The sequence below is a fragment of the Balearica regulorum genome, chromosome 1 (genome assembly GCF_011004875.1).
Source record: "Balearica regulorum gibbericeps isolate bBalReg1 chromosome 1, bBalReg1.pri, whole genome shotgun sequence".
Lineage (NCBI taxonomy): Eukaryota > Metazoa > Chordata > Aves > Gruiformes > Gruidae > Balearica > Balearica regulorum.
Genome location: NC_046184.1, coordinates 194,347,869 through 194,363,387, shown reverse-complemented (window position 1 = coordinate 194,363,387; position 15,519 = coordinate 194,347,869). Strand labels below are relative to the sequence as shown.

The window sequence follows — 15,519 nt, the reverse complement described above, 5'->3', positions numbered from 1 at the left end:
GTCAGCTGAGCCTGTTCAATACTGTGTTACAATAAAACTGCTTTTTTCTCTACATGTTCTTCTTGGAACCTTTAAGGTGTAAAGGGAAAATAACAGAGGTCTAAACAGGACAAATCAAATGGCATAATGAATTGAATAAAACCTTTGGCTAGGATGCTGCAGACTGCCAGTCCTGGGTCAGAATTACCAGGGAAAGTATGGCTTCCTTTTTCCCAAGCATCTGTTGCTGGCCGTTGGCAGGACCAGAGTACTAGGTGAGATGAACCTTTGATCTGACTCAGTATTGCTATTCTTATGCTCGGAAGAGGAAAATTTGAGCTTTCTCTGATCTCTTCTTGTTCTGGCAGCAAATTCGAGTGCTATAGCAGCTTTTTTGACCTTCTCACGTTTTTTGCTTAGTGGAGTTGCAGGATACAAAGAAACAAGTCAATTTAGCCCTTCAGCAAAGAACAGGCCTTGTTGCATTCACATCTTTCAAGGCAAGATAGAAGACAGAAAGGACAGCTTTCCAGGAGATAATGAGATACAGTGAACCAGTTATCAACAGTGCATTCCTATTCTATGGCAGGAGTATGTTAACTGTGTGCGCAACCACTGCAGTCAACACATCGAAGAGTGTGCTAGAGTGGTGTCTGCCAGGAGCTAAGCTGAATATGGGTGATCATGTAGCTGCAGCATTGCCAAATTCAAGATGGCCAAACACTAAAATATTTTCCTGGGGCCTGGATATCTGTTCTGCACTTTACAATGCTTCCAGCACCCAAACTAGATGGTGTTAAGCTAAGATGAATATCCCTGCTACCTGAAGATAGCATGGTTTTTGGCACAGGAGCCTTGAATATTAATTATTTTTTACCCAGTATTTCATTATTTCATTTCCACATTTTCAGTGAGGGCTAAGGTAGATGTTAACGGTTTGTTCACGAATAGTTAACAAAGACAAAAATTTGATCATATTTAGTTCTGTGTTGATGTAAAAGCACAGTGCTACAATGAAATATCCAAAAACAGTGAAGTTCCATCATGAAGGAAATACTTGAACTGGAATTCTTAAATCTCACTACTGTGCTGACATTTGCAAAGTTACTAGTTTTTAATGTATGCACCTATGCATATAAAAATGGTTGTGGTTTTTTTTTTTTAAATTCCAAGAACAAGAAACGTCGAGAACGCCGAGACCTACTAAGACTACAGTTACTGCGAATTTTTGAACTGCTAGCTGATGCTGGTGTTATAAGTGACAGGTAGGACTAGTACTCATCATAAATACTGCTCTTCAAGTGAAATTATTTTCAGTGTTTACAACACTGTATGTTCTTTGAAGAATTGTGTAATCTATCAGATATGGAGAGATTTTTATGCATTTCTTCAGAAAGCTGTAGTGTAACTACACTGTTACTCTATATTAATGTACAACTTTCCTTTATGCTAGTACAAATGGAGCCTTAGAAAGAGATACGTTAGCCCTTGGAGCCTTGTTCTTGGAATATGTTGATCTGACTCGCATGCTTCTAGAGGCTGAAAATGATAAAGAAGTTGAAATCCTTAAGGATATGAGAGCACATTTCAGTGCGATGATTGCCAACTTGATTCAGTGTGTTCCAGGTATGGTACTAAATTATGTCAACATACTATGAAATTGCATTTAATATATGTATTGGAAAAGTAATTTTTTATTTCTTTTTTCACTGCTTGTGAATTGTCATATAATGAATGTAAAGGGGAATGTGGGCAAAAATGCCTTCAAAAGTCTATGAAGAGTCAAATGAAAAAAAATGGTAAAGCTTGTTGAAGCTTGTAGTATTCATGTATAAATTATCTTTTTAAAAGCCCAGCAAAGAAATTGTCTGTGACCTCTAGGGGCTCCCGATTTCTTTGACATAAGGCCTTATTTGCTTCCCTTTGACTTGATTGCCAGATTCTCCATAAACTCAGACAGGCCTTGAAAAATGTAGGTAGGTGCAGAAAATGTACAATATTAAATGTAGTGAAAAACTTGCCTGACATGTTGAGACTGTGTCCCATGTTACCTGACTGCAGTCACACAGCAAAGATTTCTTCAATTGATTTCATGATTTTTATATGCTGCAAGATCACTTCAAAAATGTAATGTAATTCCATTAGCGGAAAAAAAAGTCTGCTTTAAAGTCCGTGTAATTACTGGAAGATAAGGTCTGGAGATTACTCAATCTATGTAAATTTGCTATCTCCAGGTCATTTAGAACATAACAGCATTGGTAGCAACAAATAAGAAGGAATTCAAAAGAGTACAGTAAGGGAATAAATAATGAATAAATGTTTTCATGTAAGTTCCCAGTGTGCAAATTTTGTCATGAATTTTCCACAATGAAACAGCCATGTCGTATGTTTTGAGAGAATGCAAGAATAACTGCTGCATTTCAATAATTCAGTATGTAATTCTAGAAAAAGATGTATTTGCTACTAACAAGACAGCTTTAAAATATATCAATAACTAATGAAGCCATAACATTTACCTCCTGGCAAACAAATGTTTATTGTGTCAATATCTATCATCTTCAGCCACTGTTCCTATTGATCTGTATTAGTATTGTCTAGTTAGACTTTGTTGGCTTCTAACACAGTTTATAGATGAAAAATAATTGGCCAGTATTAGTTTGCCATCCTCTTTAATAAATGTTGTACCGCCTCTGCCATCATGTTTTGCTTTGGGGAAATAAAACTATTGTTTAAAAGATTTCTCCTTTTTTTTCCTCCACATGGTTAAGAATTCATAGATATTTTTCTTTTGCTCAGGTACTTTAGCTGTTCAGAAAATATATCACATCTTTGTCATAAACAAGCAGGCACCAAGTTTCTTTTATTTCTTGTCCCTACCTATTAGTGTATTAGAATAAGATATATGTATGTTTGGGCTTGCATTTAAAGGATTGGAAAAAACAAGTAAATATTTACCATTAAAGGAATGCAAGAAGCAGTGAAAAGCCTGATTCTATAAGTAGTTTCTTGCTTGCTGTTTCTAAAGTCAGTACATGTATATGTTGTATTTATTCGTATAAATACACATTAATTCAGAACTGAAGGTTCATAGAAATAAGATGCATCTTATTCACTACATTAGATTTTTAAAAGGAGCTTAGATACATTGGAGTAAGTGTATACTGAACATTTAAGAAAATCTCCCTGTTTGTAGAAATTTGAAATTCACGTTATCATCTCTGCCACATGATTGTGTATCTAACATTAACAAATCACAACTATTTCTATTTCTGCTCACTTAGTTCACCACAGGAGATTTCTCTTCCCTCAGCAGAGCTTGAGGCATCACCTGTTCATCTTATTCAGCCAGTGGGCAGGACCTTTCAGTATTATGTTCACACCACTGGACCGTTACAGTGATAGAAATCATCAGATTACAAGATACCAGTATTGTGCATTAAAGGTATTAAAGTTTTACTGTCAAAATCAGTAGCGGCCATTTTCCAGTCAAAATACAAGTAATTGTGGGGTGTATTTCCCTTCATTTCACAGAAATTTGAATTGGCATACTTGATGCAAATTTGTATGCTCGTATGTATGTGTACAGTGGTATCATAGAATATAGCAGTATGAGCCACTGAAATTACATTTTTTTCTTTGTAGATGCTTTTCAAGACTAATTCTTTTCAAAACCAGAATGCATTTTAAAATTTTACATAGCTGTTCGTTGACAGGTTATCAGATTCAGTGAGAGGATATTAGGCTCTGAAATTAAATATAGTGCCAATTCACTATCACATGCACATCTCAGGACTGTCTCCCACGCCTGCCTGGACACATGCTCAATAATAATAAAATACTTTTGCAGCAAAACCCGTTGCAACTCACCCACATAAGAAAGCTGGGAAAATCATAACTTATGTACTTATGTGAGCTGCATCACTTAGTATACAACAACTTTAAAATTTGCAGAAAGATACTATAAAAAAAAATCTCTGTAATTGGTTTTGTAGCTTCATTTGTAAAGATTGGGTAAAATGACAAAATATATGTTGAAGAATGGGGAAACTGGGCTGTAATATTCCTGCCAAAATGCTTAAACTCAGCATTATCGTGAAATCCAGTAACATCTATAGCAACCTAATTATTGAATTCTACCAAAATCAGCTGTTACCATTTTCACCATAGTTCCCTCAAAAATAAAACCAACTGGCAATCCTGTTAGCCTGGAGCTGGGCTGATATAATTCTGAAAGGTTCATTCATGTTACTTCCTTGTGTTAACTAAAGTTCCTTGTGTTTTTAGGCCATGTCAGCTGTGCTCTGCTGTGGACCTGTATTTGATAATGTTGGTCTTTCCCCTGACGGATATCTTTACAAATGGCTTGATAACATTCTGGCTTGTCAGGATTTACGTGTAAGTACTCACCAAGATGCATCACTGATCAATAATTTTAATTCTGTACTGGGTGAGTAAAGAGATGTGACTGTAAGAACTATGACTGTATACATTCTATTTTGATCAGGAAACAATGGCTTTATGCAAGGTTCTAATACAAAAGTGTAATTAATTTAAAAGCATTTAAACAGTAAAAGAATTATTATTTATGAAAATATAGGTAAATAATCTAAAAAAATTGCCTTATGGCTCAGTGTTGCTTGCATCAGAAATTTAGGCTTTTCATCTACTGATAAAGGTTAAAAATGGCACAAGCTCAAAAATATTTGTATTTCTATTTGGAGTACTTCCACCCACCTGCTTCAAGTTTCTGTGGAATGAGAATGTAAAATCCTTTCCTGCTTGGTAACATCGATGCTGGTGAAATGATTCAGGAGAGGAAAGAAAGAATTTATTTTTTTTTAAAGAACATATAATAGATTGTTCTTGCAATTTTCTCTTCCATTTCTGTGAAGATGGATTTCTCTGTTGACTTTGTAACTACCCAGTCATCCTTCTGTGTTTATAGTTGATTTGACTGTCTCTTTGATTAAAGAGGAGTAGATTGGTGATTTGCATCAAGTGGAGAGGGACAACAATGATCTTTCCCTTTGTGTTATCTTGCACTTTGACTTGCTGTTCTCCCTAAAAGTCTCATACCGGCACAGATGACTCTGCTAAAAAAATGCAGATAGTAAAGCCTAAAGGCTTGTGGAGCAGCTAGAGAATACATGCTGTAGAAACGGTAATTAATTAGGAAAAAAAGGTTGGACAAATTAGAAGAAAGAAGGGATAGCTACAAAGAAAATCTTTTGGAAATTAGATAGGATTTTGGAATGTTAGTAGGGATGGAGCTATAAAGATATGTGAAGGTGATATGTATAACAGAAATTTTTACGGATGTGGGAAGGAAACACGCAGAATGAGAAGGGAAAAGATATACTTTTCCTCCTCACGTGTTTTCAATATCAAATATTATATCACCACATCTAATTGACCTTTAGTATATAACACTCATAAAGTAGCTGGGGACTAAAGTTACCTTTTTTTAACTTTTCCCCTTGAAATGCGAAATTTGGATATGATAGGAGGAATTTGTTTCCCCTAAGCTAATCACTATAATTCATACTTAATCTCTGGTAACGAAGGACTATAACTAAACTGCATTGCCTATACAACTAGTTCAGATTTACATGAGAAGGATCCCACCCACTCCATTAACATTAAATATTATTTGCAGTCTTTTCAAGTAGTTACCTGCATTCGGTGACAATATTAACAGGCATTAGTGTTTGGTGTTCCAGTACTATACTCTACTGAGGGATCACAAAGGCACAGTCCGAGCCTTACCTGTGATGTGTTTGTAGCAGTGGGGGTACCAAGATTAAGTGATACAAGGGCTGTAGGGACATTTGTTGGTTTGCTTGATGTGGTTGGATTAAACATACAAGTTTTCATACCCCCAGGCTTGCAAAAGGTACTTTCCTTTGTCTGCCTTGCTTCTGTTAGTCAAGAGAAGGATAAACATGAAAGTGTGTCACTTTATGAAACTCACATGAAGGAGGAAATAAACAGTTAACAAATCAGTTAACCAATACAACTGGAAGTTGTCCAAGAACAAGTGTCTTAGATTTTCCAAAGATTCTGCTTTATTCCATGCTTAATTTTGGAAACCTCTTTTGAAAATTTATTTCATTTATGCAGTCTTCATACATACAATTTTCCTTCAAGTGAGGAGTATTGAAAACTGAGTCACATTTCAACTCTACTATTCCTAAAATAAATCTATGATAAATGTTCCAATTTGGTTTTACTTATTTTGAATACTACATTTTCCCCTTTTTTTGCTTATGTCAATCTAAGAATTGTAGAGAATGAACATGTTTGATCTCACCAATCATGTTTTGACATGTATTTATTTGCTCAGGTTCATCAGCTTGGCTGTGAAGTTGTAGTCCTGTTGCTAGAACTGAATCCTGATCAAATCAATCTCTTCAACTGGGCTATCGATCGATGTTATACTGGTTCATACCAGCTTGCCTCTGGATGTTTCAAAGCCATTGCAACTGTGTGTGGGAGCAGGTATTAATCTACACTTTCAAATATAAAGAAAAATGCAGGTTCATCTTGTGTTGTAAGTTAGTCACAATCTTACATTATATCCTCTCAAACAGCTCTTGGGAACTGTATCACTTTATTCCCATGATTCTAAAACAAAGTGGTGTGCTTGGTATAAGATGGTCTTACTATACATATATTTGAAATCTGTGGCATTTTTATGCTATTTTGGTCAGGAAGACACAAAATAACCACAAAACTTAAATTTGAACATAGCTCATAAATGTAGTTTCAAAAGATTTGGCATAGTTTTTCATTCACTTTATAAAAGAAAAAGCATTTTAAATGTTATTAGCTTGAAAGTAATTATTCTGTCCTTTTTCTAACTGGCTTTCATTTGATTTGGTTACCTGTTCCTTTTCTGTAGACTGGTGTCATCACTGCTCCTAATGCTAAGCAAGCACAAGCTACATGAAGACACAAACATAAATATTGCTTTTGTGGCAGGTCTTCAGAAAATTTTTCCCCTCTTTTTTATTTTTTTAATCTTTTGAAGACAAAAGACAAAAGTTATAGAGAATTTTAATGGTAGTCTAAAAAAAGAAGATAATTTGCACCTAATTAAAATCTGAAAATTTTAGTTTTGATAAAAAATAATTTAGCAAAATCTGTGATCAGCATAGTTCAACAGAGAAATACTTGGGATGTAGCAAATCAAAACAAGTATTTTAGAATTTATCTGTAAAAACATTTTGTTCTTACAGGAACAACTAGACTATAGACTGCATTATATTGAGATTTTAAAATTATAAATGGAATTTTGTGTTTGCAAAGTTGGTTTTTTAAGAGGGTTTTTTTTTTTGTTTAATGAACACAAACATATCAGGTTTTCAGCCAGTCTTTTTCCTCGGATTGTGTTACCTATGCCACTGTGTCCTAAAAGTTAATCTTTCACATACCTACTGTAAAAATTGAGAGTGTGATTGGCATGATTTACCTTGAAGGGAAAGTCCAATTTCTATCATGTTTGGGATTTTTATTAATATTTGAAAGCTGTTAACAGTTTCTCCTCTGTTGTCTATCAACATGTATAGAGAGGCCACTGCTTAAACTACTTGTAAAATGAGCAGTAATGTATCTCATTGTTGATGTCTGTCTTTCTACAAAGAAGCCACTTCCCTTAACTTTTTTATTATTATTTTTTAAACTTAGTGGAAGGGCAAAGAGACAGGTGCAGAGGGTGCATTGCAGCCAGTATTTGGAATTACCAAGAATGTCCCATGCCACACATTTTATTTGCCATATTTTTTAACACTAAAATATCCAAACAGGCATTCTGCAAGCCATCCAGGAGCACAGTATCTCATATCTAGGATGAGAAATTGAAGGTTCATAATTGAATCAGCTGCATTTACAAATCATCATGAAAAAGCAGCAACTTATTTAGTGAAAATCCAAATATTGTGACATGGCAATTGCTTTTCTAGCAATATTCTCATTAGGCTAACACTTTCATATACTTACCTTTACCATTAATGTTGACTTTATAGGTAATGGACTTTTTGAAGCAATTCCTTGTGTTTACACTTTGAAAACAATTTTGATAGAACTGTCTTACATCTGGAAATGTTCATGTCAGAGATAGCGCCTTTTCTCCAAAGGGACTGTTATAATCGCAGCTTGGCTTAAGAAGAAGTACTTTATCCCTGGAAATTTTCATGCTACCCATCTTCTCTCATGGGTGTTGGCCTGTTCTATAAACAGTTTATGTTATAAATTAAAATGAATTGACAGTTATAGACACAGATATTGCATTTCTCACTGTGGGTAACTCAGTGCATTCCTGAGAATTAGTCTAAGGTAATTATAAATAATCCCTTCTTTCTTCGCATTCACCAGATGGCCCTTTGATCAAGCAGCATGTATTCATTCAAGCTCCCTTTCCCATATTCTGGTTGTAGAACAGAGAAAAGAAAGATGACATTCTCTTTAGACCGTATTACAGAGTAAATCCAAGTGAATATAATCTGCATTCCTCACCAACATTCACAAAAATGTACTGTTTATTCTTCTAGGAACTATCCTTTTGATATAGTGACGCTTTTAAACTTGGTGCTGTTCAAGGCATCTGACACCAACAGAGAGATTTATGAAATTTCCATGCAACTTATGCAGGCATGTATCAGCTACTTTTTTTAAAAACAACCAAATGCACGTGTCCTCCTATCTTTGTGGGGTTTTTTGTGAACCTATAAAGTACTGTTTGTTTGCTTTTTAGCTTTGTTTTGAAAATAAACAATCAGTTTTGTCTGGGCTATAAATACTTATGGGAATATTTATATAAAAATTAATGGAAAAATATTAGTTATGGTGCCTTTCAAATTTGGAGAGTATACTCCAAAGCACATGGATCATTCTCTGATATCTAAACTTGAAATGCTGTCATTTCCTGAATTAATGAGTGTTTATCGTCTCATTACATTATTTTTTTCTCTTTCATAGATCCTTGAATCAAAGCTTTTTGTTTATTCAAAAAAGGTAGCTGAGCAAAGACCGGGCAGTATCTTGTATGGTACACATGGTCCGTTGCCACCTCTTTACAGTGTCTCACTTGCCCTTCTTTCATACGAACTGGCAAGGATGTATCCTGAACTTACCCTTCCACTTTTTTCAGGTACCTATATCTGTTTGACTTACTATCTACTTCACATTTTTGTGCCAATTGTAGAGTGCTAATACATTTCCACCTGTGAACAGCAATTCTGTTTATAAATTTAGCTTGACCTGGTTTTATTCTGGTTCAGGTCAAATCAGATTTAGGAATGCAATATATATTTCCTAGAGGTACTTAAACAAAGTACAGAATAGCTATTTAAAAAACTTGGTTGGGGATTCTGTGCCACTTATGTCATCTTAGGCTAACTTTGAAATTACAAGGGCTCTGTATAAGTTAAAGTGACATTGGAAAACTCTAGTATAATGGGTTCTCGTGCTAAGCTTAGGGATTCTTCTTATACATACATTTATATAAATGATACTTGTGAGGATAGAATTCTTCATTTTATATAAACGTGACTTTAACTTTGGGAAGATTGATTGCCTGTGTCCAGTTTTACCAATGATTCAAATCACTCTGAATGAGTGATCTCTACCTTCCTGTTATTTGCCACATCTGCAAGTCATTAGTATCATTCTAATTTTGTCAGAATACATTTTGTCAGGGTTACTGAGAAAAATGTTAAAGGATCAGACCTGCAGGAGCACCATTCAGAATATGCCCACTCTGAGACCATTCCTGAGAACAATTATTTTTTTGAGACCTATTTGTCTGATTTAATCTATGTAATGTTTTTTTAACAACAGAATGCAATGTCTGTAATCGTGGGAATTCTTACTGGCTCTTAAAAAACCCATTCTGTTGTTTTTACTCAGTCTGTCGGGGCTGGAGAAAGGGTAAAGGAGCAATACATCAATCATTTCTTAGTGCCCACGATACCATGAATTATAAATGACTGATGTAGGGAAATTCTGATGGCTCGTTTATCTTATAAAAGCAAATGTTGTTCATTATTACTCTTACCATCTATTCACATTGCTGTAGTGGCTATGTTGTTTAAAAGAAATCAGATACACAGTCCAAATCAGAGCCCCTTTCTATACATCTAGAATCATAAGGAGAGAGAACAGTGTATGTCTTGAAGATTTTTACAAAGTAGGCAGTGAGGAAAGAAAGGAAATGTTAACTGGACTGATTTGACAGAAGAATTCTGGTAAAGAGAGCTAATGTGTTTCACCTTGGCAGGAAGCCTGTCACTGTATTTCTTATCCCAGATTTTCCAAATCCCTTTCCCCTGCAGTGCCAGTTCTTTTTTTTATAAACTGTGTAAAGTCCTGTATACAGCATTCCTGGACTGACAGCTGACTGAATTTTATAGGCCTCCCCACAGGAAATAAGACCTGTAATATATGAAAGTGTTTTTGTAAACTCAGTATAATAAGTGCCTTAAGATTTAAACTATAGCTTAGAAACATGGAGGCTGATGGGGCACTTGTAATTCTGCAGAACACTTTTGTATGTTTATTGTAATTCTCCAAAAGCTCTTGAAATTCTAGAAGAACAGCCAGTAAGTGAATTATCCTTTTTCTTCTTTATTGACATCCATTTCACTTAATACATAATATGGCACAGTAACAAGGGGTAATTTTCTGTTTCTAAGCCCAGACTGTGTTAGTTATTTTAGACAGAAGAACTGACCAATTTCTTGCTATTATTGACCATTAAATTAATGTTTCTCTTCAGGAAGCTCAAGTACATGCTTTTGTATGCTTGTGGTTTGCAAGGTAAAAACCATCAAGTGGTCTAAAACATGTCAGAAATCTGATTTAAACTGTGTATTTAAGGTTTCCTTCATAAACTAACATGTCGTCGATTTCAACTTTTACTATTTTAGAGGTAAGCCAACGATTTCCAACAACACATCCGAATGGAAGACAGATCATGCTTACCTATCTGCTACCATGGCTTCATAATATTGAACTTGTAGACAACAGACTGCTCCTCCCTGGTTCAAGCCCTACCACTCCAGAAGATGAACTGAAGGACAAGGACGGAGAAATAACAGTCACAAGTGGACTAAAAGGCAACGGCTGGGGCTCTCCTGAGGCCACCTCGCTGGTTCTCAATAATCTCATGTATATGACAGCCAAGGTAAAAAAGCAAAACAAACAACAACACCTGTAAAACAATTGCTGAAATATTCAAACATGTTTCTTAAGCAAAAGGTACTTAGCTTTCTTCCCTCCAATACCAGAATTTTTGCACTGGAACAATCTGTACTCATCAGACAACCTTCTTTTTGAAGAAGTTCCTTCACTTTTTAAGGATAATGCTAAAATGGTTCTTTTTCAGAACATGAACGAAGAAAAGTGTTTGACCCTAAAAAAAACCAAACCAACAAAAAAACCCCAACCAAACAAAAAATTTTAATAGTGAGAGCATTAAGAATTAGTTATAGAGGAACTAAATTCCGTTCCCTCCTGTGTCACCTCCTGGCAGCAGATGAAAGTTTATTTGGGAGTGAGAATGAGCACCTGGAATTTGTCCTACTGAAGGTCTTCTACTTTCTAGGAAACACTTAAATATTCTTTGAGAGAGAGAAAAGGAAAAAAAAAATAAAATTTCTAAGGTGCTAATCAAAGCATTCTTTTGTAAAAGCGAAGGTATTTTACATCCCAGGTCCTGATAAAGGATCAAGGATTCCTTTTTTTGCCAATTCCTTTTTCATGTAAAATGCATAAGCAGCCAATGGAGAAGGTACTGGGGAACCATCTTTTCCTTCTCTTTGCTGAGGTGCAGGCTGCTACACTAGTGTGCCTTGCCTGTTCTGGCACTGCTTTTGCCAGATTGAGGTCATATGTCTAAACTGATAAATATATAAACTCCAGGAAGTGATGCATGGTACCTATGTCATATGAGACACAGTGGTTCATATTTCCTATCCTGCTCAGGGTTAATCCTCTCTCGAGCAGAATGTCTGTACCCATGCTACATAGCCATTGATTCTAGATCTTGCCTCATGTTGAGGCCCTGTAAGTAAAACATAATTATTATTTTATGTGTATTTTGTCATATGAGCATGTCTGAAGTAATGTGGGGGCTGTGCTTCAGCCCACCAAAATGTTTTTTTGATACTTGTTGCATATCCAGGGCATGATACTGGCTCTTATATTCTCTGATGGTACGGAGTCTCTAGGATATTCTCAGAGGAATTTTATGGGTTGAAAACAGATGTGATGCAATCTCACCTTTACTGCCTAGCAGCAGCAGTCCTTGGAGCAAGTTGCTTCCAAATCCACACAAAGGTTTTGTTCCACAGAGAACAAGTATGCTTTCTTCAAACCATATAGATACAGCTTTGAGGCTGTATGTGTGATAAAGGGACTGGGCCTGCAAGTGCCAGTGTAGATGACAGTAGATGTAGGTGCCAGTGGCAATGTAGATGTAGCTAATATATATTAAATATTTTTTGGTAGAATAGCATGACCTGGAGATTACCACTCCTCTCCTAGCAGAATGTCAGTCTGAATAGTCTTCTCAAAGTAGGAGCCAAAGTTTTACATGGGAAACAGAACAGCTTCAATTCTGGACTCCCACATCCTGGATGCATGCACTAACCATTTCAATGACTGGACAAAAGGGAATCATTCCTATAACTGTGTCTGGCAAAAGAGAGCAAAAGCTACTTGTTACCAATGTGAAATCAAAGGGCTGTCTAATGCTTAATTCTGCTAGGATTTACTAAGGAGAGAACTGCCGAGTTGTTCACTACTGTGATGGCTGAAGCACTTAGGTACATGGAGAAACAGTCCTTTACTTAGGACATGCAGAAACAGAACTTCAGTTGCTTGAACAACTGTAAAGATGAAACCAAATGAAATGCTTAATTTTAGGATCACCTTTTGAATTTACATTCCTGAAAGACTTTTTTTTTGTGTGATATAAGTCCTCCTGTGGATCTGAACCTGCATACTTTTAAGTAGAATTTATGCTGTGAAGTCTGTCAGGTAGCTCTTGAAAATACTGTTTTGTCACTTTTTACAGCATTTTACTGTTGGTTTTGCATGAGAAAATGCTCTAAAAAGAGCATGCCTTAGTTTGGAGGTCTGCATATTTCAAGAAATGTATGCCTATGATCCTTTGCAGTATGGAGATGAAATTCCTGGACCAGAGATGGAAAATGTCTGGAATGCTTTGGCCAACAATGAAAAATGGAGTAACAACCTTAGGATAACACTGCAGTTTCTCATTAGTTTGTGTGGTGTAAGCAGTGATACCATCCTTTTACCTTATGTAAGTGTTTGTACTTTATTTTATTTACTATTGGTTGTATACGTTTTAATGAAGAAAACAGCTATTACCCACTGAAAATTAATTTCTATTTCAAAAATAAGAAGTACCAACATATTCCCTAGCACACTGTACAAAATTAAATCGTGGGAATAAATGAGCCAAGAAACTGAAATTCAAGAAAGGAATAGAGTAGTGGGAATCTCAGTCTCCACCAGTGGACCACACCTCATTTCAAGCAAGAGGTGGGCTCCTCTCAAGCAAAGAGCAACTTTGCATATCTGTGTAAGGGGCCAGTAACAGGGACTGGCCATAAATTGCCAGAATGAATGAGAAAAAATATTAGAAATACTTTCTCATGTCAGAATTGCATAAAAATATGCAATTTATATTATATTTAAATTTTTATTAAAAAGACAGAATGGCTGTTCAGAGGTTAAATAACTTGCATGAAAAATGAAGAGAAGTAAAAATACTAAATGCTTATAATTTTTCTCAGTAACCAATTAGTTTACAAAGCTATTAGTTACATTTTGAAAGTCCTTTAAATAATGGATGTTGTATCATGAATGGGACATAACAAGCTATGATTTTATTTGTTTGTTGTAAAGATTTAGGTGTTCCTTCAGAAAAAGCATGTAGTTTTGAGAAAGTGCTGTGTTCTCTTCTCCTTTAGTGGACTAAGGCTTTCTGTAGGACATCTCAAGAGACACAAGATAGCTAACCTTCACAAGCTCCTTTGCATGGCTGTCATGAATTATGTAACTGTTCCTGCAATGTGCAAGTCAAACTGTGCAGGATATTGTTATTATTCAAGTTAAAATAAAATCAGGACTGTCTGAGAAAAGCAAGATAGTCCCATTCCCATGTTCCTTATTGCTCAGTTGCTGGGTGAAAGAGAATCTAAATTTAGTAAATTTTCCAGCACAATTACAATATGCTGTTTTATTAGTTAGTCTAGTTTCTATTGATGCCCTGAAATAAATTTGAAATTACTATTAATGTGATTAAACTTACCTACAAAGCCTCATAAACATCCTTCATTAACAGTTGCTGAAATAATACTATGCTTGAAGTGTTTATGATGACTGCTATGTGTAATAGAATAAAGGAAATACAGAAGACTGTAAAAATTTTAAAGATACTGTTGTTGTACCGTAGACATCCTGTTGGTTTCCTTTTATTTGTGGGATTTACTGTTCTATATTCTCAAATCAGTGCATATATATGCAAAGTCAGTGTTGCCTAGCTAATCAAAAGAGGAAAGATTTGAAAGTGGAGTTGCTGTAAGAACAAACTCAAGGTTTATATGGGGGGGGGTTGATCCCAAATATCTTGAGGGTAATGAAGATCTTTCCATCAATTATGAGAGTGACAAAGGCTCTCCATTCAATGTTAACTGTGCTTTGAGCAGGAGGTTCGATGAGCAACCTCCCAGGTTGTTTCCAACCTGACTGACCCTGAAATCTATGACAGACTTGGGATCAGGCCGAAAGGTGGCCTCCATCAGGAGGAGCTATGTTGGCAGAGAACAAGTGGAAATCACAGGGATAAGAGACAAAATGAGGGCTGTTGTATTTCTGACAGCTTACAGAAGAAATAGGAGCTTCCTCCTTCTAAGAGGAAGGAGTAGTCCTGTGCTGAGTATTTGTCTCACTTCTAAACCTGTAGCCTGATTGGAAATGCCTGATAACCCTGTTGCCTCTTGACCAGAAGCCCCTCACATACCTCATACCCCCATCCAGATACTTGCCAACCCAGAGCTTTCAATACATCCCTTTTCCAAAGCTGTTGTCATTCCACAGCTCTGAGCAGCCTACCTCAAACCCACTTCCTACCCATAGCACTTCTTCTTTCTTCAAATTCTTTCCATCTTCCCTTGCCTTGAAGCCTTGGCTCTCACAGTCCTGTCCCCTCTTCCAGGACAATATAGTCCTCTTACTCCCCAACAAGAGCAGTGTGGTTTGGCATCTCCAGCTTCATCTGCTCCACATTTCCTATTTTCCTGTGGGACTTTCCTTCCTCCCAGGCTTCCAGTGGCTGTTAGCAAGACAGTCACGTCTTCACTGGTGGTGGCAGCTGACAAGGTTCCTGTATTTTCTGGCACTCTATTAGTCTGTGTTTTGTGATGTTGAGGTAGAAGTCTGATTCTTGAATTTTGCAAAATCTGAAAAAGTTTTCAACTTCTGTAGGAAGCCTGACTGTGCTTATGAGTCATC

At 36.1% G+C, this 15,519-nt stretch overlaps 1 protein-coding gene across 9 annotated transcripts in view; it reads left to right on the top strand.

Annotated features, from left to right (window-relative positions):
* The window catches only part of FRY (FRY microtubule binding protein), a 253,474-nt gene that overhangs the window by 170,253 nt on the left and 67,702 nt on the right, over positions 1-15,519 (top strand). For all 9 annotated transcript variants that reach the window (XM_075742053.1, XM_075742052.1, XM_075742047.1 and 6 more), the window contains 9 exons: positions 1,153-1,244; positions 1,433-1,605; positions 3,261-3,421; positions 4,264-4,374; positions 6,323-6,477; positions 8,529-8,628; positions 8,956-9,127; positions 10,905-11,161; positions 13,157-13,303. In XM_075742053.1, coding sequence (XP_075598168.1) covers positions 1,153-1,244; positions 1,433-1,605; positions 3,261-3,421; positions 4,264-4,374; positions 6,323-6,477; positions 8,529-8,628; positions 8,956-9,127; positions 10,905-11,161; positions 13,157-13,303 — 1,368 coding nt within the window. The remainder of the gene's footprint in view (positions 1-1,152; positions 1,245-1,432; positions 1,606-3,260; positions 3,422-4,263; positions 4,375-6,322; positions 6,478-8,528; positions 8,629-8,955; positions 9,128-10,904; positions 11,162-13,156; positions 13,304-15,519) is intronic.